Genomic DNA, 25,833 nt, shown 5'->3' with positions numbered 1-25,833 from the left:
CAAGCATCTCCGCCTCGATGTGGAGCACTCCTTCCACTAGTTGAGAGCCCTGCACCGATCCTCCTCCCAGTGCAGGAGAAGCAGCACTGTAAGCACCAGATGAGTCATTCCCCAGTGCCAAAAGGAAGCAGGCAAAGGGATCTGGAAAGAGGGAGACCTGTGTCAGGCCACTATCCTTCTCCAGGACCTCAGCCAGCCTTGGTGCTTCTCTCAAGCTCCACTAATTCCAGCATGGGAAATGCCATCCTTCAACGAACAGCGGACTGGTCAGTTCTCAGAACCATCAACCCCAGAGGCGTTTGTGGCTGCTAGAGACCTACTCACTCTCCCAGTCCCAGGGTCCCCGGAGAGTTAGGACTTGGCACTGCTGGTACCAATGAGTGGCAGAGAACCATCCTCCAACTTTCATGTGGCACCACAGCCACCCTCTAGGCAAAAACCTCCTATGGTAGCCTCAACTCGGACCTCTCCGCAGTGCCATTCGCTGGCACCGAGAGGGTCAGCACTGCCTTGGTCTCCCCAGCATAGCTCGTCTTCCTCATCAGAGTCTGAAGTGGGGTTTCTGCTCTCCCCATCATCAAGACCTCTTGCACTACTCCCTTGCTGGGCCTCAGGCACTATGGTGCCCCTGAATACTTGGTCTCCAGGACTGGCCTTTTTGGAACCCTTGGGAGTTTCTCTTGTGTCAGGGCACCATTTTGACACATTCATATTCTGTGGCCTCAGAAAGTAGGACACTTCCAGTACCGCGCCATAAGACTTATTAAAGTAGGTGGCCTTGAATTTGGGTATCCACGCTGAGGTGTTCAGAGAGACGACACCTGGTTACTGGACATTTTGTCAGCAGCAGGTCCCTCAAGAGTGGCTTTACCCCTTAATGGGGTGATCATGGACCCAGTTAGAGTGTTCTAGCAGACCCCCGCTTCCCTCCCTCCTATAGCCAAAAGGACGGAGTGCAAATATTTCATACCAGCCAAGGGGTATGAATTTTTGTTTTCACACCCTCCACCAGGATCTCTAATAGTGGCAGCCACCAATGAGGGGGACCATCAAGGTCAAACAGGCCCCATGCCCAAGGCAAAGGACACCAAAAAGCTGGACTTGTTTGGCCAAAAAGCATATTCAGTGGGTGGGTTACAACTCCGAATAGTGAACCAGCAAGCTTTGCTAGGTTGCTATGATTTTAATGTGGGAAGCAATGCAGAAATTTAAGGACATGCTCCATCAAGAGGCCAGACAGGAGTTCTCTTCCTAGTCAAAGAAGGGAAGACAGTAGCCTGGGCATCCCTGCAGGCAGCCTTGAATGCTGCCGATTCTGGGGCCAGATCAATGGCCATGGCTGTTACCAGGCACAGAAGCTTGTGGTTACAGTCTTCAGGGTTTCCTTAAGAGGTGCAGCAAACCCTCCAGTATCTCCCATTTGAAGGGCCCTTGCTCTTCTCAGAGCAAACAGATGCTAAACTCCACGGACGTAAGGACTCCAAGGCGACCCTAAAATCTCAGGGTCCAGAAAACACTACAGGCCTCAACAAACAGGACACTATTTTGCGCAACCTGCCAGGCAGGACCAGTGGATGAGGAAGAGCAATTTCCTCTTCAGGGTTGACGCATTCTGCCCCTAAACACTCAAGTAGTTAAAGCACTGGTTTGGACAAGATTCTTGAAGATGACATATCAATTCTCTCAGTTCTGGATCCAGTTACCCGTTTGTTTTCCAAACGACTCTCCCACTTCCTCCGTGCTTGGACCCACATTACCTTGGACTGTTGGGTTCTAAACACAATAGAATTTGTATCCTTCAATTTTTATCCACCCTGCCTTCCCACACCCTGTCCCCATCCCTCTTTAGGGATCTTTCTCACAAACAACCATTGGAACAAGAAGTTCAGTCCCTCCTTTGGGTGGGAGCCGTGGAAGAGGTTGCACACTATCTAAGAGGAAAGGGGTTTTATTCCAGTTACTTCCTAATTCCAAAGGCCAAAGGGGATCTCAGACCGAACCTAGACCTGCATCATCTCAACCGCTATCTCAAGAGCTTGAAGTTCCGCATGGTCTCCTTGGGCACTATCATTACTTTGCTGGATCCAGGGGATTAGTATGCCGGCCTCTATCTAAAGGACACATACTTCCACATATCAATTTTCCAAGGCGACAGAAGGTTCCTAAGATTTGCCATGAACCAGACACATTACCAGTTTGCGGCTCTCTCATTTGGCCTGTTGGCCACCGCGCAGGTCTTCAACAAATGTATGGCAGTAGTAGCGGCTTTCCTCAGGAAAAAGGGGGTTCATGTATTCCCATATCTCAATGACTGGCTAATCCGGTCCAGACCTCAGGTGGAATCTCACTAGAAATACCCCCTTTTGAGCCACTTCTCATTCCATTAAATATGTGCTTTATTGGTATTGTATAGCACTGACTTTTTGAATCAGAATGTTGTGCAGTACCAAGTCAAATGCCTTATACAAGCCCAAGTATATTAGATCTAGGGAGTGTATCTAGTGTGTGTGTGGGGGGGGGAGGGCGCGGGGAAGTCTCGTGTGTTCTTGACTCAATGCTATCTTTATCAGTGATCTAGATGAAAGTATAAAATCATTGCATATGACACTAAGATTGGTGGATTTGGAACTAAGAGGACAGGTCAGTTATACAGAGTGATCTCTTCAGTGTGAGGGAAACATGATTAGTGCAAGACAATAAACCTGTTCTCATGAGTTTTACACTAATGTTACTTATCCGCTTATATATAATATATCTAAGTGATCAGTTGACAAAAGCTGCAGGGGTCAAGTAGTATAATAGTACTATCAAGTAGTAGTATTGGAGGTTTTTAAGAGCAGGTTAGACAAACACCTGTCAGGGATCATCTAGATAAGAATTAGTCCTAACATGACTGTAGAGGACAGGACCAGAAGACCTCTTGAGGTCCCTTCCAGTCCTATGATTCTATGGCTGCTGAGATTTGAGAGGGGGGTCCTCATTGCCATGAGGAGATGATCTATTAGACCTACAAGGTCCATGCCATATCCAAGTCTAATCACAGGAGGACTGAAGATGTCCATTGAATTTGTGTCTTATCTGGAGCTTGGTTTTCAGTACTTTCTTGATAATTTTGTTTTGGGAAGCTTACAAGAAGTGGAAATTTGGACAGATGACTAGGGAGGAGTATAAAAATATTGTTAGAGCATGCAGGGATGTAACCAGGAAGGCCAAGGCACAATTGGAGTTGCAGCTAGCAAGGGATGTGAAGGGTAACAAGAATAGTTTCCACAGGTATGTTAGCAACAAGAAGAAGGTCAGGGAAAGTGTGGGACCCTTACTGAATTGGGGAGGCAACATAGTGACTACTGATGTGGAAAAAGCTGAAGTACTCAAAGCTTTTTTTGCCTCAGTCTTCACAGCTCCCAGACTGCTGCACTGGGCGACATGGTATGGGGAGGAGGTGAGCAGCCCTCAGTGGTGAAAGAACAGGTTAAAGACTACTTAGAAAAGCTGGACATGCACAAGTCCATGGGTCCAGATCTAATGCAGCCAAAAGTACTGAGGGAGTTGGCTGATGTGATTGCAGAGCCATTGACCATTATCTCTGAAAATTCGTGGTGATCCAGAGAGGTCCCGGATGATTGGAAAAAGGCAAATATAGTGCCCATATTTTAAAAAGAGAAGAAAGACCCCGAGGAGCTACAGATTGGTCAGCCTCCCCTCAGTCCCTGGCAAAATCATGGAGCAGGTCCTCAAGGAATCCATTCTGAAGCATTTGGAGGAGAGTAAGGTGATCAAGAACAGTCAACATGGATTCAGCAAGGGCAAGTCATGCCTGATCAACCTGATTGCCTTCTATGATGAGACAACTGGCTCTATGGATATGGCGAAAGCGGTGGATGTGATATATCTTGAGTTTAGCAAAGCTTTTAATACTGTCTCCCACAGTACTCTTACCAGCAAGTTAAAAAAGTACGTTTTGGATGAAAGGACTATAAGGTGGATAGAAAACTGGCTAGATTGCTGGGCTCAACAGGTAGTGATCAACAGCTCAATGTCTAGTTGGCAGCCGGTATCAAGCAGAGTGCCCCAGGGGTCAGTCCTGGGGCCGGTTTTGTTCAACATCTTTATTAAAGATCTGGATGATGGGATGAATTGCACCCTCAACAAGTTTGCAGATGACATTAAGTTGGGGTGAGCGGTAGATACGCTGGAGGGTAGGGATAGGATCCAGAGTGACCAAGACAAATTGGGTGATTGGTCCAAAAGAACTCTGATGAAGTTAAACTAGGACAAGTGCAGAGTTCTGCACTTAGGAAAGAAGAATCCCATGGCTAAGCAGCAGTTCTGCAGAAAAGGACCAGGGGATTACAATGGATGAGAAGCTGGATATGAGTCAGCAGTGTGCCCTTGTTGCCAAGAAGGCCAACAGCATATTGGACTGTATTAGTAGGAGCATTGCCAGCAGATCAAGGGGAGTGATTATTCCCTTCTATTCGGCACTGGTGAGGCCACGCCTGGAGTATTGTGTCCAATTTTGGTCCCCCCAGTACAGAAGGGATGTGGACAAATTGGAAAGAGTCCAGCAAAGGGCAACAAAAATGATTAGGGGGCTGGGGCACATGACTTACGAGGAGAGGCTGAGGGAACTGGGGTTATTTAGTCTGCAGAAGAGAAGAATGAGGGGGGATTTGATAGCAATCTTCAACTACCTGAAGGAGGGTTCCAAAGAGGATGGAGCTAGGCTGTTCTCAGTGGTGGCAGATGGCAGAACAAGAAGCAATTGTCTCAAGTTGCAGTGGGGGAGGTCTAGGTTGAATATTAGGAAACACTATTTCACTAGAAGTGTGGTGAAGCACTGGAATGGGTTACCTAGGGAGGTGGTGGAATCTCCACCCTTAGGTTTTTTAAGGCCCAGTTTGACAAAGCCTTGGCTGGGATGATTTAATTGGTGTTGGTCCTGCTTTGAGCAGGGCATTGGACTAGATGACCACCTGAGGTCTCTTCCAACCCTAATATTATGTGATTCTGAAGGGAGTTGCAGACACATTCCAGCATCAAGTGTGGGTGAGGTTCAAGCGGGCTATTGCATTTTTCAGGAAGGCTGGCAGGTTTGCTTTCCCTAAAGAAAGTGTTAATAATTTCAATAGAATTGAGCTCAGTTCTGTTTGGCTTTCATCAGTTGGGGTGGGAGTTTTGTTTTGCAATGGGACCAAATTTGGGTGGCAGGGTGGTTATTGCTTTCTAATCTGACAGTTTTCTGTTTCAAAAAGTTCATCTTATATTTGTTGAATTTTCTGTCAAATGGGATGAGAGCTCTTTGCAGTGTTCAGTATTTCAGTCTGATGTTTGGTTAATGTAAGCCAAGTGACTTGCAAGTTCATTATGCAAAATAATTTTGCTGATTTTTGCAGCTGTAATGGCGGAGGACAGGGAATCATAGAATATCAGGGTTGGAAGGGACCTCAGGACATCATCTAGTCCAAATCCCTGCTCAAAGCAGGACCAATCCCCAACTAAATCATCCCAGCCAGTGCTTTGTCAAGCCTGACCTTAAAAACCTCAAAGGAAGGAGATTCCACCACCTCCCTAGGTAATGCATTCTAGTGCTTCACAACCAGGGACTTTCACTTCCTTTAGCAAAGTGGCATAATCCTATACTAAACCCATTGTGCTGTCAGCAGATGGGTTCAAATCAGGTTTTACGATCCTAGGGTTTGAGTCTGACTGCATGCTTCATCTGCCATAGTTCACTGATAAACCATAGAGATATTTGAGGTCAGTGTAAGGAAAGGTGGATTGTTCGGGGACAAGACATTGATGTCAGTGATTATAATATCTGCTAGTCCATCCGTACATTGGCCTTGTGGATGAATAATTTGATTTTCTTGGAACTGCTGAAAAGTTGAAGTATACACCTCTCCATCTCTCTGAGCTGTTAAGTCATATTCCCAGCGATGATGATTTAAAGGTCAGCTATTTGAGGGAGGGATAGCTCAGTGGTTTGATAAATAAACCCAGGGCTGTGAATTCAATCCTTGAGGGGGTCATTTAGGGATCTGGGGCAAAAATTGGAGATTGGTCCTGCTTTGAGTAGGGGGTTGGACTAGATGACCTCCTGAGGTCCCTTCCAACCCTGATATTCTATTATTCTATTTCACTGCTGGTCAAAGAATGTAACAAAGGAGAGGGACAATCATATTATGAAGATTTGCATAATCTACTGAGAGTGACATTCCATTTGGATGCCAGGAGTGGATTGCATTTGACAGTACCTGCACGTTTTTCCAGGATGCTATAACCAGGTTTTAAAACAACACATAGACTCTGCATTACGTACCATCTCCATTACAAAGATGACAAGGTTTTAAAATCTACTTGAGCTAATTGAATCTTAGCTTGTGTAATTATCCTTCCAAACAAGATATATTTGTCCACTGGAAGAAATAGTGATGTTTTCCATCAGATCCATAAGGACATCTTTGGCTATACAAATGAGAACTTTTGTAGAGTAACTTTTCAAAACAGTACCAAACCGTATAATTGACATCCACAATTTCCAAGCAAGGTATTAGGAAAATGACCATTCTCCATACCATGGTGGAAAATAAAATAAAATCTTTTCACTGTTAAAACTAACTTTTTTTGACTGAATTTTGATCATAGTAATTTGAACTTCATGTTGTTAGTTAGAAAAGATATGATCAGTATATATTTTCCTTTCTATGGTACATTTCATTCTTCAGTCCACTCCAAGTTAGAAATGCAAATTTTGGCATAGAATTACATTCTCTGATTGGTATTTTTTAAAAAACCAAGGGCGTTAAGCCCCCCTTTTTCAATGGAATTCAGTGGGAATTGGGATCTAACTCCTTTAGTCATCTTTGAAAATCTCAACCTCTAAATTTTACAAACATTTATCAGAATATCTTCATGTGGGTTTATGTGTATGTTATATTTAATAATATTTAACATTCCTTTCATAGCTTTTAAATGTTTATGGAGTTCTGAGGCAGATGACAGAATTCTGATTTATTTTATTTTATTTACAGAATGAAGATGGTGTAATTGATCTACGGGAATATGTGACTGCTCTATCTGTAGTATGTAGGCCATCCAAAACTTTAGAAACAATTCAATTGGCATTTAAGGCAAGTAGCAACTTCTTACAATGTTCTTCTCACAATATGTAGAAAATACAGAACCATTTAAAAAAAATCAATTTGATTACACTGAATTTTATTCTATATATTCTTATTCACATTTACACTTTTAAAAAAAGCATTAATACATTGCTTAGTTTCAGAGATCAAGCACCTCAGAAGTAATTAAATACAGATTTAGGCACTAGTCCTATCATATGATTGTAGCATGCTTTCCTCTGCATGAGCTGAGACCCACTGAGTTTGGTGCATCTCTACAGGGATCTGCATTAGCAAGTTGCATTGGATGACTGGGGGCCGTTATGTTGAAACCTCCAAACTTACCCCTTACCCATTGTGCTTATGCATTATTAAAATGTGTTTCTGTTGTAACCTCTTTTTTCACATGATTAACATTTTCTGAAACACTTACGTTTTGGGGTGAAATTTTACATGTTTGATTCACAGGAATACACCTTTCTCCCTCATCTCATTGTTTAGATCACTACTGCCCCCTTCATCCCAAACCCTACCACCAGGATCTTGTGCTTCTTGTGGTTCACAGAAATGCTCTTCCCTGAGATGCCTTTGATTGCCAGTCTCTCTCCTCCCCCTCCCCCAACTCCTGTAAGTCACAGGAGCCACAAGCACAAGATCTAGAAGAGAGTGGGGACAGGAGTGGGGAGGCGGGGATAGACTTGAGCTGAGAAGGGGCTGGCAGAGTCTGGATCACTGTTCGGAGTCTTTCAGGGGAAATAACATATCTGCCTGGAGATCATTCCTCATCTTCTGAGGTCCTAGGAGAATGCATTATATATTAAGAATTAGGGAAATCTTTAATGTCAGATCCATTAATAACGATATATTGTAGGGGTTTAAAAATAAATTCACATTAGTCTATTTGTGTACCAAATACGTGGTACATATTTGCAGTGTTGATGTGACTTTCTCCATTGCATTCTAATTAAAAAGGATAACTTAATACTTCCTTTGATATAGTATTGTCTTTAGCTAGCTTTGTCATATTGTGATCTTATCAGCCAGAGCCAAGATACATTAGCTTCTTGAATTGTCATAGAATCATAGAATATCAGGGTTGGAAGGAACCTCAGGAGGTCATCTAGTCCAACCCCCTGCTCAAAGCAGCACCAATCATCCCAGCCAGAGCTTTGTCAAGCCTGACCTTAAAAATATCTAAGGAAGGAGATTCCACCACCTCCCTAGGTAACAACCTCCTCCCTAGACACTCGTATTTATGAGGGTGGCAATTAGCAGCTTACACCATATGTGTGAGTTGGCCGGTTGTAACTATCTTAGTTTCTAAGAGAGATACTTGTCCACACTGGGGTATACTTGACTTTGCACAGGAGACTGTGATAAAGAAATAACCCATATGTATTTATTTTACTATTTGTGATTTCTTTGCATTTGTCAGGGGCAGAAGTAGTGAAATTCAACAGGCTTTTTAAAAATTTCTTTTTGGGGGAGGGGGGGAGGGATAGGAGAAACTGGTGGGGGGGGTAATATTTGTCCTCTGTTACCCAAAGGCCAGGTCTACACTAGAAAATATTTGCTGGTATAGCTGTGCCACCAATCCCTGCTAATGTAGATGCAGCTAATACTGGCAAAAGAGTTCTTTTGATGGCATTGCTTATATCAGTTCTTCAAGTGAAATACAAATTCTGCAAAAAACAAAACAAAACACCACACCGTTAAGCAAGAGATGTAGCTATCCAGCACTTAAGTTAATTAAAGATGAACCCTTAGAGTTGTTACTCTTGTTGAATTTTGCAAGTCTTGCATTCATCACTAAATATGAATTATGAACATGAGTGGCTAAGGAATAAAAAAAGATGATCAGAGTAAAAGTATATTATAGACTTTGCTATATCATTGTAAGTATTTTGCATGACATCTCTATCTTTTAGATCCTGTTCTCTGTGTAATTGAGTATCTACTTTTAAAGTGTAGATTAATTACAACAGCTCTTCTAGTGTCATATGTTGACTTCTGTAAGGATTACAGCTGTACTGTACATTCTTAAAGAGCAAAGTGTTTCAGAAGATAAGAAAGAGATTACTATTCAGCCACTTGATGCAGCATACAGCGGGAAATAATGTGAACTGAGGGCTCGTTGTCCATTTCTTTTCTTTTTTTTAAACTTAAACCACTCTCTTGTTAACTTGATGCTTTGCAGCATTGTCTGCTTTAGCTGCAGTCAAAGCGTTGCAGGTTTTAGAAAGAGGTATTGTGACATAGTTCAGTACAATAGAGAACGATGCCCTTCCTGATATTGTAAATGGTACTCACCATTTCCTTCCATAGCAATAATACACAACAGTGTGCATTAGTAGGCTTATAGGTATAAGCCCAAGTTAGCACCAAAGCTAAATGCCAAGTGCCTTCATCCATCCGAGAAATGCACAAGTAGGCTACTAATACACATCCTGAAATAGCTTATATATTCGAAAGCCTTGCTCATTCATTAAAATGCCTTATTTGAAAAAGAAAATACGCCTTTAGTTGGGGGGGGGGGAAGAAAATATTTCCCAGCAAAAGGATAAGAGATAATAGTAGGGGAAATGTTAGAAACTCCTTTTCCCTACTACTTTGAATGTTTTTAAATTTATTTTTGTAATCCTTCTTTGCTCTTTTTTTAAGGTTCCTTGACCCTTTTAGACCAGTTCTCCTGCCTCCTATATGAAGTCCAGCTGCCTTTTACTAGCATGCTGTGTCCCAACAAACACCAATCTCAGAGCTTCTGTATGTGGTGGGGTAATGTACTCTACAGGGGTGTAATTTCCAAAGCGCACTGACGCACTGTGCATTAATTGGTCCATGTAGACCTGAAGGTTCCTTAGTACACCTAAACGTGGTACTATTTATTCTACTAGAGAACCTTCAGTGCATACCAGCATGGTCTACACAGACCAGTTAATGTGCAGCACTTTAGTGTGCTTTGGACATCACACCCCTATAGAGCACATAACCCCACCGTGTAGACAAGTCCTTAGTTGCTGAACAGAAAGTTGGTAATAATTGGTTGGAAGCTCCAAACCACTGCTGAAATGGTATTTTAAGATGAGGGAGAAGTTGATGACATTCACCGTCTGTACAGTGTTCTTACTCTTAGGTTTGTGTTATCTAGCACAAAACAGTTCCAACTCCCACAAGTCAGATTTCTTGCCTACGGAGGGCAACAATAGCAGGATAGAGCTTGATCCAGGCCTCTACATTACATCCCCCTGCCTTAGACTATATCGCCATTGTTTGGACATTCTATACCAGTTCTTTCTTGGCTGCAGGCAGTAGAGGAGTGCCCTACTTTGTGGTCATCTTTGTGATAAGCTCAGTGGTTTCTTTTTCTGTCTAACCTTTCTAGTCAGCATCTGGTTTTGCCTAAGGTGATTCATTCGGGGCTCAAGTAGGTTCTTCCATGCCTCCATGCCACCTGTTTCAGTGCATCTGCACTTCACTCCCCTTGCTTAATGTTTGGCACTCCAGCAGCTTTGCTTGCAGTACACTGATTCATTACCTTTGCCGTGGTACTTTAGCACTGCTGTTTCAGCACTTGGCACTGCTCTTTTGGTATGCTGTGGCTTTGGTCTCTTTTTGCCTGCATCTTGTATACTTGACATCTTGAATCTTCAGTACTTTCAGCTTGGCACATCAGTGTCTCCTCACCCCTGTACCTCCTCAGCATCTTCAGGTTTCACTGTTGCTGCTTTGGTGCATTATTTAATTAGAGGGGTTTTCTATTTTTTCTTTTCCAACATGATGTTTTCCAAGAAGGAAAGAAACAAGGTGTTCGGCTTCAAAAATTATCACTTTGACAGAACCAATTCCAAGAAGGGATGGCTGTACCCATTATGTTCTCTGGCTGGGAGCCTCATGGTGAGCATGGTTGCAATATACATCAAGAGATACCTCCCTGCATGGTACGCATCTCCATTCCCTGACTGAAACACACCACAGAGGTTCTCATAAGTTCCTCACAAGGCTGGTCAAGAATGCAATGAAGGAAGGATCTTTTAAGCATATGTTTGTCAGCTCAGACTTGAGTGCCAAGACCAGTGGCACATGTGCAGACTTGGAGCCCTCCCCTTGTAAAGTCCCATGAGGCAGCCTTAATTCCAGAGCACCCAGCACAGTCACCCTCAAAGTCCTTGATTTTTATATCCACTATGAACACTTAATTTGAATAATCCCTTCAAGATGTGGGCATTACCGCAGGAGCAAATGTATTTGAAATACAGGTATACAGCCAGTGCTCATAACTTCAAATACAAAAATGATACATGCATACAAATAGCATAATCATATACAGCAAATCATAACCTTTCCATAGACACCTTACTTGACATAATTTGTACAAGATTTATTGCAATTATATAACAGTGTTAGCAACAATGATCTACATGGTCGTATTTAATCAGATAATGTCACAATCCCAACACAAAATTGATGCAGGAAGGGGTGTCCCAGGCACAGTTGAATGCATCATAGGAACTTCCCATTCTTGGTCCTGTATTACTACAGCTTCTCACCCAATATTAGAAGTATCGGCATATAACAGAAATGGTTTATCAAAATCATAGTTTGATCAAAACAGGCTTTTTCTTTGAAAGGTTCATTATGCAAATAATAATAATATTTGCAAAGCTGCTCTGCTGTGTAAAGCCAGGAATCCAGCCTTTCTTTTGAACCTGAGACATAAACTGTTCAATTCCAATATCAGTTAATTAAGCCTCCTTTTAAGCTATCCACACTAGATTTTTCCAAAGCAGATTCAGTGAGCTCATATACATCTGAAAGACTCTGGCAGTTAGGAACTGAAACAAATTTCTCAACAAATAAATTGTTGCCTTCTACAGACAGAAATTCACCCTGATTTACCTCAATTCACTTCCACACCCCTCAGTTACAGCAAACTGCTTGCAAAAACTACCATGAGGATTCTTCTCCTTAGGAGCTTCTTTTAGCAACAATTCACCTTCATCTTGCTCCACAGAAGCATTACTGTGCTGAGACGCAAGCAACTCCTTCTGAGTTTTACACCCAGAATCATCTCTGGCCCATTAGGAAGATTTTTACACAACCTCCTTTCAGGCAAGCTACAAGACTCCACAGTTAAAAAGTTAGAGGCACTCTCTTTCCCTTTACAGCTTCCCTCCTTGACAACGTGCAGGTTACCAGGCTCAATACACAGAAGCATAGGGACCATTCCCTTCTTGTCACAAGTTTCCATACTGTCAGTGAGTAACACAGTCAAATTACCTTTGTGCTCTCCTTGTGCTCTGGCCATGATATCAACCTGATTAAACAGAGTTGTCATACCTTTTCTCAGCAACACACTAGCAACCATCAAAATAGAAGCACCAGAATCACTTGGTTCCTGGGACTTTATTAGGACATTAACTGGGTACAACCTAGTTACAGTGTCATTCTCCCTAGCAGACACAAACTTAGGAACATTTTCTTCCTGGGCTTTAGTTAAATCCAGAACCAACTCTGAGGCAACTGATAAATTTTCAGCCATCAGAGGCTGACAAACTTCTGTCTGCTTCACAGACAAGGAATTGGAGAAAAACTTTTTCTCAGCAGGCATGCTGCTATTCTCAATAGACAAGCAATTGGAGATATCCTATCCCTTGTCCCAGCACCCATGGCTGACTGCAGACATATACTTCGAAAGTGAGACAGCTTCCTTAACAGTCAAGTTGCCAGTTCCAACAGATAAACTGCTATTCTCCACATATAGTCTCGTTACACTGAGCTACTTTAAATAAATTACTTCTACCTTGTTCAGGCTTACATTCACAAACTTCAATTGCCAACAATCCTTCACCCACAAAAAAATCTACCCTTTTCTTCCTCAATTAGGGCTTTAACCTGACCATCAACTTTAATCTGCTCTAAGAAACATTTTCGTGATCAATGAGTTCTCTCTCTGCTTCATCTAATTCCAGATTCACTTCTGAGATTGTAGATAAACATTCAGAAACTTAATTTACATACAAACTGCTTTTTTGTACAAACATCTATTTTCCAACTTCCCAACCTGGTCATAGCATAATTGGTTATGACAGACAACTGCTTAGAGTCGTACAACATACCAGCATTGTTATAAACTGGACTTCCAAGAAGATACAGTTTCTGCTGTTCTTCCATTGCTTTTTTGATTTGGAGCTTAAGTCTTGCAGTTACTTGTTGCATCTGGTGAGCCCTCTCCTCAGCAGCTAGCCGTTGCATTTGTCTCCAGTAAGCTTCTTTGGCTCTCTCTTCAGCTTGCTTGGCTCTCTCTGCAGCTTCTTTTTCCAGATGGGCCAAGGCTTGCTTCTCTTGCATTCTAAGTTCTGTCAGTCTTTGTTCATGTTCAGGAAACAGGCTCTCGGGGCTTGCAGTTTGATTGCTTCTGCTGATGCCATCTGGCTCATGGTCGCTGATCTTTAACCTTTAAAACTCTCAATATAAAATTTCAAAAGTATGGGGTTCTGATCCAAAGCTTAACTGACCTGGTTCTGTGGATTCTGTTGATCACACCACTGTAACCATGCCTTCATGGGTCACAACTCAGAATACCAAATTCAGGACAAACTGCTGAGAAATAGGGCAGACACACCTCAAAACTAGTGGTTATTCTCCCATAAGATATACCATCAAGCAACAAAAGTAAACTTCTGTTTCACCACACTAGCTAACAAGAAGTCAGAAAAGCAGTTCCCTTAGGTATTCCGGTGCTTGTATCACTACCAAAAACACTAGACTTAAAGATGGGTGGTTCCAATTTCATCACATAAAAGGTTCTTCTGATCCCAAAGGACCAGCCACACATCCAGGTCAATATACCACTCAGATCTTACCCAATAATCACGCTGTTGCCAATCCTTTAGTATCTAACATCTAAAAGTTTGTTTATAAAAAGAAAGAAGGAGAGAAAGAAAGAAAGAAAGGTGAGAATTAAAGGCTTGACAAAGCCCTCAGGCTTGACAAAGCCCTGGCTGGGATGATTTAACTGGGAATTGGTCCTGCTTTGAGCAGGGGGTTGGACTAGATGACCTTCTGGGGTCCCTTCCAACCCTGATATTCTATGATTCTATGATTCTATGAATTAAAATTGGCTAAAGGAATCGAATACATACAATAATTGCAAAGTTCTTGGATCAGGCTTGTAGCAGTGATGGAATAAACTGCTGGCTTAAGTCAAGTCTCTGGTTGCTTCCAAATCACTGGAAGGTCCTCAGTCCTTTGGTTAGAATGCTCCCATTAGTATAAGTTTATAGTCCAGAGGCTTAAGAAGGAAAGAGGCAAAATGGACATGTTTCCTGGGCCTTTTATAGCTTCTGGCATGTGGAGGGCAAGCCATTGTTTCAAACAAAGCCCTCAGCAAAGCTAGTGGAAAATTACAGGTAGCAAGATTGTGTTTGGAGTCACATGGGCAAGTCCCATGTCTATGCGTGATTTTACTTAGTCATAGTAGGAAAGTCCATTAAATGTAGATAGGCATCTTCCATGGTCCATTGTGAGTTAAGTATTCCTTAATGAGCCACTTAATTTGAATAGTCCCTTCAAGATGTGCAGGCTAAATACCTTGTGGACGTTACCCCAGGAACAAACGTATTTGAAATACAGGTATATAGCCAATGCTCGTAATTTCAAATACAAAAATGATACATGAATACAAATAGCATAATCATATTCAGCAAATCATAATCTTTCCACAGACACCTTACTTGACATAATTTATACAAGATTTGTTAAAAGAAAAGGAGTACTTGTGGCACTTCATCGAAGTGAGCTGTAGCTCATGAAAGCTTATGCGCAAATAAATTGGTTAGTCTCTAAGGTGCCACAAGTACTCCTTTTCTTTTTGCGAATACAGACTAACACGGCTGTTACTCTGAAACAAGATTTGTTGTAATTATATGCCAGTGGTAACAACAATGATCTACGTGGTCATATTTACCCCGATAACGTCACACCCTCCCCTTGCAAGGTCCAGTGAGGCAGCCTTAATTCCAGAGCACCCAGCACAGTTATATCCTCAAAGCTCCTCAAAGTCCTTGTTTTTTATTTCCACTATTCAAAGTTGGTGGTACTGAATTCAAGTACTTTGGATGAGATGTAGCCTCTGCAAAGAAGACGGAGCCTGGTGCTTTGAGATGGTTATAACTATAGGGCTCTGCTCAGTGCTGTGCACCTCAGATTTTAGACCTGCAAAACTGAAATCCATTTCAAAAACGGTTTATCAGTCTGCAGTTGCCGCCTCAGAACTGTGGATTACCAGGCTTACACATGTAAACTGTGAAGGTCTTCCCTGGGTTAATCCCTTTCCCTAGGGAGAAACAAACACAAAAACTCAAGAATCTTATGAAGGGTGTAGACGTGGCCTAGTATCAAGTTTGGATGGCCTTTGATGTCAGCATGGCAGGGGCTGCTACTTCAGGGGTGGAATTCCACAGGGGTGGTCTTGGCTGTAGGCATGTGGATTATAGGTCCAGAAGAAGCTCAAGGAGCTTCCATATAGCAGGGAGAGCTTGACTGGGAGAAGATAGAAGCATCATAACAAAATTCAAAATACGCTAAAGCCTTATTACATTCTTTCAAGTCTCTCTCATCCCTCATGACTTTCCTCTGAAGGAGAGAGGGGGAAAAGCTTTCTCTTCGAAAGCTATCCTTCATATCTATGACTAACTTCAAGGGAGCTCAGTGCCCCCATTGTCAAGACACTTGGCCTCATCACCACTAACATAAGGCAAAAGCTCTTAAGCTCCATTTTTCCAAGCATTAAAATTCAAAATGCTTTGGAGGGGTTCTGGCACATATGGACAGCCTGCCAACTCTATCTCAAGATCAGACTTTTTGAGGCTTTTAGCCCCAGTGATTCCCTCACCCCCCACCAATCATCACTGAAACATGGGTCCTGAGCACTGTTCAGTTGGGCAATACATTCAGCTTTTTTGAAAATGAAAACAACTTTCCAGTTCTCCCCAGCCCTGTGATTCTCTTAGATACCTCAATATGAGGAAGTGCTGTTGCATGAAATAAATCCCTCCTAGTAAAGACAGCCATCAGGCCTATGACATTGTGCAAAAGAAATAAGGGGCCTTAATCTAGTTACTTCCTGATTGTCAAAAAGGCAGAAGGGCACTGGCCAATCTCAGATATTGGGGAACTGAACTAGTATGCAGAAAAAATTAAAAAATCAAGACAATCATTTTGGTAGCCAGCACAATTTTTTTTTTTTTTTTTTTAAGAAAGTCGGTGTGGACTTTGGACTTTCAGGCACACACACACACACAGATATTTCCAGTGCTTGGCAAGCATTTCAGATTGTCAATTTTTGTTTTTTTTCCCCTTTTTGTCTAATGTTTTGTTTTCATGAAGTACTGGGAAGCAGTCATATCCTACTTGTCAAAGCTGTAAATCCACATTTCCTTACTCAGATGATTGATGGGCAGGGTTTGGGAGAGATTAAAAGGGTCAGTTATGTCACCATCAAGGTGCTGAAATCCTTAGGTTTTATAATAAACTTCCCAAAGTCCTAATTTATTCCTATTAGACATTAGGTATGTCTAGTAGAGCTTTGTACTCAAAACTGTAATCTTTCCTGCCCTGGCACAGAATCCAAGATATCTCCATTCTGGCAAAAAGATTAAACAAGAGACAGCAGGTGACAGCTTAAGCCGGGGTGGGCAAACTTTTTGGGCCGAGGGCCACATCTGGGTGGGGAAATTGTATGCAGGGCTGGGGCAGGGGTTTGGGATGCAGGAGGGAGTGCGGGGTGTGGGAGGGGGTGCAGTGTGCAGGAAAGGGCTCAGGGCAAGGGATTGGGGCAGAGGAGGGATGCGGGGTGTATGAGGGGGCTCAGGGAAGGGGGTTGGAGTGCAGGAGGGGGCTCAGGGCAGGAGCGCAGGAGGCATGGGGACTGCGGGAGGGAGCTCAGGGCAGGGGGTTGGGGTGCAGCGGGGGTCTCAGGGCAGGGGGTTGGGGTGCAGGAGGGCTGCGGGGTGTAGCAGGGGTCTCAGGGCAGGGGGTTGGGGGACAGGAGGGCTGCGAGGTGCAGGCAGGGGGCTCAGGGCAGGGAGTTGGGGTGCACAAGCAGTGTGAGGTGCAGGCAGAGTGTTGGTGAGCGGGGTGCAGGAGGGGTTTGAGCTCCAGCCCGGCGCCGCTTACCTAAAGCAGCTCCGGGGTGGCACAGGGTTCTGCGCGCTGCCTTTGCCATGCCTCCAGGTACCTCCCCTGAAGCTCCCATTGGCCATGGTTCCCTGTTCCCGGCCAATGGGAGCTGTGAGGGGTGGTGCTGGAGGCAAGGGAAATGGATGGAGCCCTCTGCCCCCCACCCGGGGCCCCAGGGACGTGGTGCCAGCCACTTCTGAGAGCGGCACGGGGCCTCCAGCACCACGGGGGGCAGTCCCGCAGGCCGGATCCAAAGCCCTGAGGGGCCGGTTCTGGCCCGCGGCCATAGTTTGCCCACCCCTGGCTTAGCCCGTGCTATGTTGTGACTGCTGGCCGTAACAGGGCTGACTTCATTGTTCCCTTGATACATTTCCAAATGGGGTGCTTTCAGTGGACTTTTTGAGATTCAAATGGAATCAAATATCAGAGATTCTTTGTGTTGCATCCTAATAAGTCTTAAGGTTTCTCAGGTCTGGTAGCAATCAGGGACAATCTACCACTAGGATTGGATGTCCAAAAAACTTCTGGTCTATATTGTGGTGACTATGGATGTGTCTGGTCTGATGAGATCACACAGAAAGTTTTCACATCCAGGGGACATAGTCTTTCCAGGAGTAGCTGCTGCACATAGTAGTTCTGGAGATGAGGCTGTCCTGTACATGCTGAGGACTTTTAAGCTACCAGGTCTCTGAAAGGTCCTGAGTCAAAGGACAATTAGGCCACCATGTTTTATAAGCAGGGAGGTAGCAGTCATACCCCTGTGTGAGAAACTCCTGCAGCTGCATGAGTGGACTCTGTCCTACAAGACTTTCCTAGTTGCTGTGCACTTGGCAGACACTGAGTGAATCCATTCTAGTTCCTCATAAGTAATGCATAGATCACAGTGTGGCAGATCAGAATTTCCTCTGGTGGGGCAAACTGACAGCAGACTGAATGAGAAACTTCCAGTGCTTTGCTTCTAGCACTGAGAAAAGATCTGTAGCCCACAGAGCTAGCTTAAAGGTGCTTTATGTAGCTGTAACACAAGAAACCTCTAGGCCTATATCCTGTAATCTAGCCTGAGCAGTTAGCATAAGGCTTTGAGGTCTATGAGTTTTAGCATAAGTGAGTTACGCAACAGTGACCCCAAGTTACTGGGGAACTGGAAATATTATGGTATGGGTATTTTTATGTAAAGTGATACCAGGTAACTGCAGGAATATGAACTGACACCAGCTTTTGGACATTTTAGGATAGGAACATCAGCAGGTGTGTAACCACAAATTTGCCTTGGCAACAAATTGACATATATGATGAGTTGAGATCATTAATATACTAACCTATAGAATAGAGTGAGTCAGTCAGTTATGGACAAAGGAGGCCAGATGTTTATATGAATATTCATGGCAGTCACAAGGCCCTATAACAGGCCAAACCACCACGTAAGATTTGAATTCTTGACCATCAGACTTGTTTCACATGCCAGAGGCAGGGTTGGACCATCATGGAACACAACCTGTCTCCCACTACTAGGTTTCCATGAGAGGACTGTGGCTATATGTAAGGGATGGTACAGGACACCATTCATACTGTACTATAACTATGCCTCCATTTGGGTTGAAGCCTTTGTGTTTTTACTAATTATGCTACTAAATGTATTTAAATTTTGCTCTACCCTCAGTATGAGTATTGCTGCTGTGTACATCAGGGTTCCCAACCAGATATTGAGCTTAATTCTGTTGTGCCTGATTCTGAGACTAGAACCTTTTAAAACCCTCGAATTGTAATCAGTGACTAAGTGGACATTTTTAAAATGAATATAATCAGTAAGAGTGGGGCAAATTTTATGCGGTTTGAAGCTTTATACATGTGTTAAAGTGGCTTTGTAAGTTGTGTTGTGTTGTGAAACTAAGTAAAGGTACCTAAAGTTGAATAAGCAGTAGCATCAGGGCCTGGTGACCCGCACTTTGAGGTGGCAAGGGAGCTGATTTTATTTTAGCTGCCAATAGGCCACAGTAGGTTGGCACCTGTCCAGATGTGTGAGTAGTCTGACAGAGTTTAACAAAAGTCCTACAGCTCCTCCAGACTGCAGCCCTGAGCCATACATTGTGGAAAGACTGTGCCATCTTACCCCTAGCTGCCACAGTGCCTGGTGGGCCCAAGCAGAGTAAATGCCTCTGGAGCTGCTAGAGCACAGTAGCCAACAAGGGAAGAGAGGGAAGTAACCCCCATCCTTCTACAGGTTAATTCTGGACTTGCCTACCTTCTACTAAGCATGGAGCCAGTTTAGCCTTTGGGACTGTTCAGAGTAGAGTAAATGTTGTAACCGGTTAACTAGGTAAGAGGTTTACCATTTTGGAAGGGAAGTGTCCACATTATGTGCTAATTATTGTGCAGACTTTGAATTCAGTAAGTGAGATAAAGCTTATTAGCTAGGGAATTGGGAGGGGAGTCAGCCGAGACTTCTGGAGACCAAGTCATGGTCGCCCTCAACAAGGTGTTGGAGACTTGTGAAAAGGAATGTTAAGAGTTATGAAGGAGACTTGATGCAGTTGAAGGACAGTCAAGCAGTGTTTTAGCATCCCAACCCATGGGATGTTGTCAGGTGTCTGAGGTTGAAGCAGGCAAAAGAAAGGGAAGGAAGTCTAGAGAATTGAAAGGGATACTGATTTAATGAATGTTTGTGGCATGTAACACGTTGGCACTTAAGTTGAAAAGGAGGGTGGATCAGCTTAGCCAGACACCGCAGGCTCTTGAGGAAGAGAGAAAAGTTATTCAGCAGTCAAAAGTCCAGCTGCGTTCCTCTACAGGGGAACAGCTGACTCTTTACTAAGAGACAGGAATTGGAGAAAATATTAGAGTGAAGTCAGAGTCAAACAAAGGATGTTTGGGACACAGCGCATTGTTGTCAGGCTAAGGCTTCTGTGTGCTCAAGGTCACTGGAAGGCTACCAGGCAGACGGGGAACTGCTGCTGGAGTTGATTAGGAGGTTAGAGAGTGTCTGTAATACTATGGAAAGACCAGGTGAACCAACAAGTGCTGGAGGTTGCAGGAGCCAGGGGCTAAAGGAAGCATTTTAGCCACAGGAGAGAGAGAATACAGAGAAGCGCAGGCTGTCTCACAGAGAGATACCGAGGAGGTAGGCAGCCAACCAGTGGTTCCTGTTGGCATGGTGGAACCACAGGGGACAGACTAACCCCCAGAACCAGTTACCAGCACCAGGAAAAAGAAGATAGCAGAAACAGGAGACCACAGCCTAGTGCTGTGTAACAGTCAGAGACTGCTGCAGCAGGGGAAGTTAAATGAGGAAGTTGATTATTTTGAAGTGATAGGTCACTCTCAAACAGAACAGGGGGGCCTGAGTACAGCAGAAGAGGAGGAGGAGTTAAGTGAACCCAACATTGTTCTTTTGGAGGTGGAGACTGATAACAAAGAGGGAAGTTCTGAGGGGAGTCAGGAGATTGACACGGAGCTGAAGCTCAGTTCAGGGGCAGAGACACAGACAGAGGGAGGAGCAGTATATACTTCCAACATACGGGGGGACCAATCGATATCCCCCCTTCCCCCCGCCAACTAATTTTGTCATGGGATTAGAAGACACAGTGTCTCAGGCATCCACTGCAAGCGAGGCTGGGATTTCTTGACTAAAATCAATAAAAAAGAAACACTCCCACCCTAGTGCCACAGGGCAGGACAAAGGAGCATTATCCTCATCTCTTGAGTTAGGGTCATCCAGCTCAGGAGAATGCAGCCTCTTCGGGACTCACCAAGGAGGGTGGTCACCTGCAGTCACCTGTCCTGCAAAGGATACTGGCAACTCAGTCATAGCCAATACCCACACCCAGACCACACAGGCTTTTCCTCCATCCATTGTGTTTACCTAAACTGTACCCTTCGTACCCACCCTATCTCTGAATTGGAGTCATAGAATCATAGAATATCAGGTTTGGAAAGGACCTCAGGAGGTCATCTAGTCCAACCCCCTGCTCAAAGCAGGACCAATCCCCAACTAAATCAGCCCAGCCAGGGCTTTGTCAAGCCTGACCTTAAAAACCTCTAAGAAAGGAGATTTCACCACCTTCCTAGGTAATGCAGTCCAGTGCTTCACCACCCTTCCAGTGAAAAAGTTTTTCCTAATATCCAACCTAAACCTCCCCCACTGCAACTTGAGACCACTACTCCTTTGTTCTGTCATCTGCTACCACTGAGAACAGTCTAGATCCATCCTCTTTGGAACCCCCTTTCAGGTAGTTGACAGCAGCTATCAAATCCCCCCTCATTCTTCTCTTCCGCAGACTAATCAATCCCAGTTCCCTCAGCCTCTCCTCATAAGTCATGTGCTCCAGCTCCCTAATCATGCTTGTTGCCTTCTGCTGGACTCTCTCCAAATTATCCACATCCTTCTTGTAGTGTGGGGCCCAAAACTGGACACAGTACTCCAGCTGAGGCCTCACCAATGTCAAATAGAGGGGAACGATCACGTCCCTCGATCTGCTGGCAATGCTCCTACTTATACATCCCAAAATGCCGTTAGCCTTCTTGGCAACAAGGGCACACTGTTGACTCATATCCAGCTTCTCGTCCACTGTAAATCCTAGGTCCTTTTCTGCAGAACTGTTGCCTAACCACTTGGTCCCTAGTCTGTAGCGATGCATGGGATTCTTCCATCCTAAGTGCAGGACTCTGCACTTGTCCTTGTTGAACTTCATCAGATTTCCTTTGGCCCAATCCTGTCTTTCGTCTAGGTCCCTCTGTATCCTATCTCTACACTCCAGCGTATCAACCACTCCTCCCAGTTTAGTGTCATCTGCAAACTTGCTGAGGGTGCAATCCACGCCATCCTCCAGATTGTTAATGAAGATATTGACCAAAACCGGCCCTCGGACCGACCCTTGGGGACTCCACTTGATACCAGCTGCCAACTAGACATGGAGCCAACTTTCTATCCACCTTATAGTCCATTCATCCAGCCCAAACTACTTTAACTCGCTGGCAAAAATACTGTGGGAGACGGTATCGAAAGCTTTGCTAAAGTTAAGAAATAACACGTCCACTGCTTTCCCATCATCCACAGAGCCAGTTATCTCGTCATAAAAGGCAATTAGCTTGGCCAGGCATGACTTGCCCTTGGTGAATCCATGCTGACTGTTCCTGATCACTTTCCTCTCCTCTAAGTGCTTCAGAATTGATTCCTTGAGGACCTGCTCCATGATTTTTCCAGGGACTGAGGTGAGACTGACTGGCCTGTAGTTTCCCAGATCCTCCTCCTTCCCTTTTTTAAAGATGGGCACTACATTAGCATTTTTCCAGTCATTCGGGACCTCCCTCGATCACCATGAGTTTTCAAAGATAATGGCCAATGGCTCTGCAATCACATCAGCCAACTCCTTTAGCACTCTCGGATACAGCGCATCCGGCCCCTTGGACTTGTGCTCGTCCAGCTTTTCTAAATAGTCCTGAACCACTTCTTTCTCCACAGAGGGCTCGTCACCTCCTCCCCATGCTGTGCTGCCCAGTGCAGTAGTCTGGGAGCTGACCTTGTTTGTGAAGACAGAGGCAAAAAAAGCATTGTGTACGTTAGCTTTTTCCACACCCTCTGTCACTAGTTGCCTCCCTCATTCAGTAAGGGGCCCACACTTTCCTTGACCACCTTCTTGTTGCTAACATACCTGAAGAAACCCTTCTTGTTACTCTTAACATCCCTTGCTAGCTGCAACTCCAGGTGTGATTTGGCCTTCCTGATTTTGCTCCTGCATGCCTGAGCAATATTTTTATATTCCTCCCTGGTCATTTGTCCAATCTTCCACTTCTTGTAAGCCTTTTTGTTTTTAAAATCAGCAAGAATTTCACTGTTAAGCCAAAGTGGTCACCTGCCATGTTTACTATTCTTTCTACACATCGTGATGGTTTGTTTCTGCAACCTCAATAAGGATTCTTTAAAATACAGCCAGCTCTCCTGGACTCCTTTCCCCTTCATGTTATTCTCCCAGGGGATTCTGCCCATCAGTCCCCTGAGGGAGTCATAGTCTGCTTTTCTGAAGTCCAGGGTCCGTATTCTGCTGCTCTCCTTTCTTCCTTACATCAGGATCCTGAACTCGACGATCTCATGGTCACTGCCTCCCAGGTTCCCATCCACTTTTGCTTCCCCTACTAATTCATCCCTGTTTGTGAGCAACAGGTCAAGAAGAGCTCTGCCCCTAGTTGGTTCCTCCAGTACTTGCACCAGGAAATTGTCCCCTACACTTTCCAAAAACTTCCTGGATTGTCCGTGCTCTGCTGTATTGCTCTCCCAGCAGATATCGGGGTGATTGATGTCCCCCATGAGGACCAGGGCCTGTGATCTAGTAACTTCTGTTAGTTGCCGGAAGAAAGCCTCGTCCCCCTGATCCGGTGGTCTATAGCAGACTCCCACCACGACATCAGCCTTGTTGCTTACACTTCTAAACTTAATCCAGAGACTCTCAGGTTTTTCTGCAGTTTTATACTGGAGCTCTGAGCAGTCATACTTCTCTCTTACATACAATGCAACTCCCCCACCTTTTCTGCCCTGCCTGTCCTTCCTGAACAGTTTATATCCATCCATGACGGTACTCCAGTCATGTGAGTTATCCCACCAAGTCTCTGTTATTCCAATCACATCATAATTCCTTGACTGTGCCAGGACTTCCAGTTCTCCCTGCTAGTTTCCCAGGCTTCTTGCATTTGTGTATAGGCACTGAAGATAACTCACGGATCATCCTGCTTTCTCAGTATGAGACAGGAGTCCTCCCCTCTTGCGCTGTCCTGTTCATGCTTCCTCCTGGTATCCCACTTACCTCAAGGCTTTGGTCTCCTTCCCACGGTGAACCTAGTTTAAAGCCCTCCTCACTAGGTTAGCCAGCCTGCTTGCAAAGATGCTCTTCCTTCTCTTCATTAGGTGGAGCCCGTCTATGCCTAGCAATCCTTCTTCTTGAAATACCATCCCATGGTCAAAGAATCCAAAGCCGCCTCTCTGATTCCACCTGTGTAGCCATTTGTTGACTTCCACGATTCGACAGTCTCTACCCGGGCCTTTTCCTTCCACGGGGAGGATGGACGAGAACACCACTTGCGCTTCGAACTCCTTTATCCTTCTTCCCAGAACCACGTATTCTTCAGTGATCCGCTCAAGGTCATTCTTGGAAGTATCATTGGCTCCCACATGGAGAAGCATGAAGAGGTAGCGATCCGAGGGCTTGATGGGTCTCGGCAGTCTCTCCATCACATCGTGAATCCTAGCTCCTGGCAAGCAGCCCACATCTCGGCTTTCCTGGTCAGGACAGCAGATAGATGACTCAGTCCCCCTTCGGAGGGAGTCCCCGACCACCATCACCCGCCTCCTTCTCTTGGGAGCGGTAGTCGTGGAATCCCCATCCCTAGGACAGTGCATCTCATGCCTTCCAATCAGTGAAGTCTCCTTCTGCTCCCTTCCCTCAGATGTATCATCCTAGTCCACTCTCTGCAGTAGTATCTGTGGAGAGAACATGAAAACGGTTGCTCACCTGTATCTGCATTGCTGGTACATGGATGCTCCTCTTTCTTCTTCTGGAGGTTACATGTTGCCAATTTTCTTCACCATCCTTATGTCCCAGCTGTGCAGCCTGCTCTGAGTCTTCAGAATGTTGTGCCAGTAGAAGCATATCCTGACGTCTGTCCAGGAAATCTCCATTTTCTCTTATGCAATGGAGATGTGGTTCTCAACTCCTATTTCAAGTGTGAAGGCTAATACTGTCAGGTTGAGGGACTGGCTCAGCCTAGATAATAGATAAATACGCTTCAGATGTAACCGATACACAAGATTTCTAGGAATTTTGCAGTTTCTGAATTATTCTGTTATCAAGATTATTTGGGAGAAAGAAAAGCTTTCACACCTGGTGCTAAAATTCTTAAAGGACCTATATTAAAGTTAATTGTAATTTATAAACCGATTTACTGTAACTTTTCACAAAATTCTCTATTCTCATTCTTTATTCAAAGAGTAAGATTTGGGACAGATACACTGTGTTCTTTATAAATAGCAAAGCGGTTGAAGCCTTGTGTTAAGGGCAAAACATAGCCTTCACTATGTAACTGTGACCAGTAATTCCATGATATAGCCGAAGAAAGGGTGACTGGAACAGCCTGTAAGGGGCCTGGCTCATACTCTCCCCTGTTACTGCCACCCTAGAAGGTCAAAAGACTTGAGCTATGGAAGTTCTGTTGGATGTAGGAGTGAGAGACCTACTAAATGAAGTCTTCAAAGAAGCAGAAATACAGGCAATAATTTTCCCTCTTTCTCCTTCTAATCCTTTCTTTCTCACCCACCTGTTCCTGTCTTCATTCCGATTTCTGCCAAAGCTAGTTATGTTCAATCTCATGTCGCCCTGCCACCACTGTAATTATTTATCCCAACCCAGGTAATTTAAATGAGGATTTAAATCTTTGCACAGCTTTTTGGGATTGTCAAAATGTTTCAGCTAACCTCTGAGTAGGTGTCGTTGCACAATCGTCCTCAGCCATGTGCTTTTATTAGTGTGTGGTCAATTGTGTTACT

At 44.3% G+C, this 25,833-nt stretch overlaps 1 protein-coding gene across 1 annotated transcript in view; it reads left to right on the top strand.

Annotated features, from left to right (window-relative positions):
* Positions 1–25,833, top strand: part of LPCAT1 (lysophosphatidylcholine acyltransferase 1) — a 178,636-nt gene that overhangs the window by 99,114 nt on the left and 53,689 nt on the right. The window contains exon 12 of the mRNA XM_073332457.1: positions 7,035–7,133. Coding sequence (XP_073188558.1) covers positions 7,035–7,133 — 99 coding nt within the window. The remainder of the gene's footprint in view (positions 1–7,034; positions 7,134–25,833) is intronic.

Source organism: Lepidochelys kempii, chromosome 2, assembly GCF_965140285.1.
Source record: "Lepidochelys kempii isolate rLepKem1 chromosome 2, rLepKem1.hap1, whole genome shotgun sequence".
NCBI classification, from domain to species: Eukaryota; Metazoa; Chordata; order Testudines; family Cheloniidae; genus Lepidochelys; species Lepidochelys kempii.
This window is presented reverse-complemented; position numbering and strand designations above follow the sequence as displayed.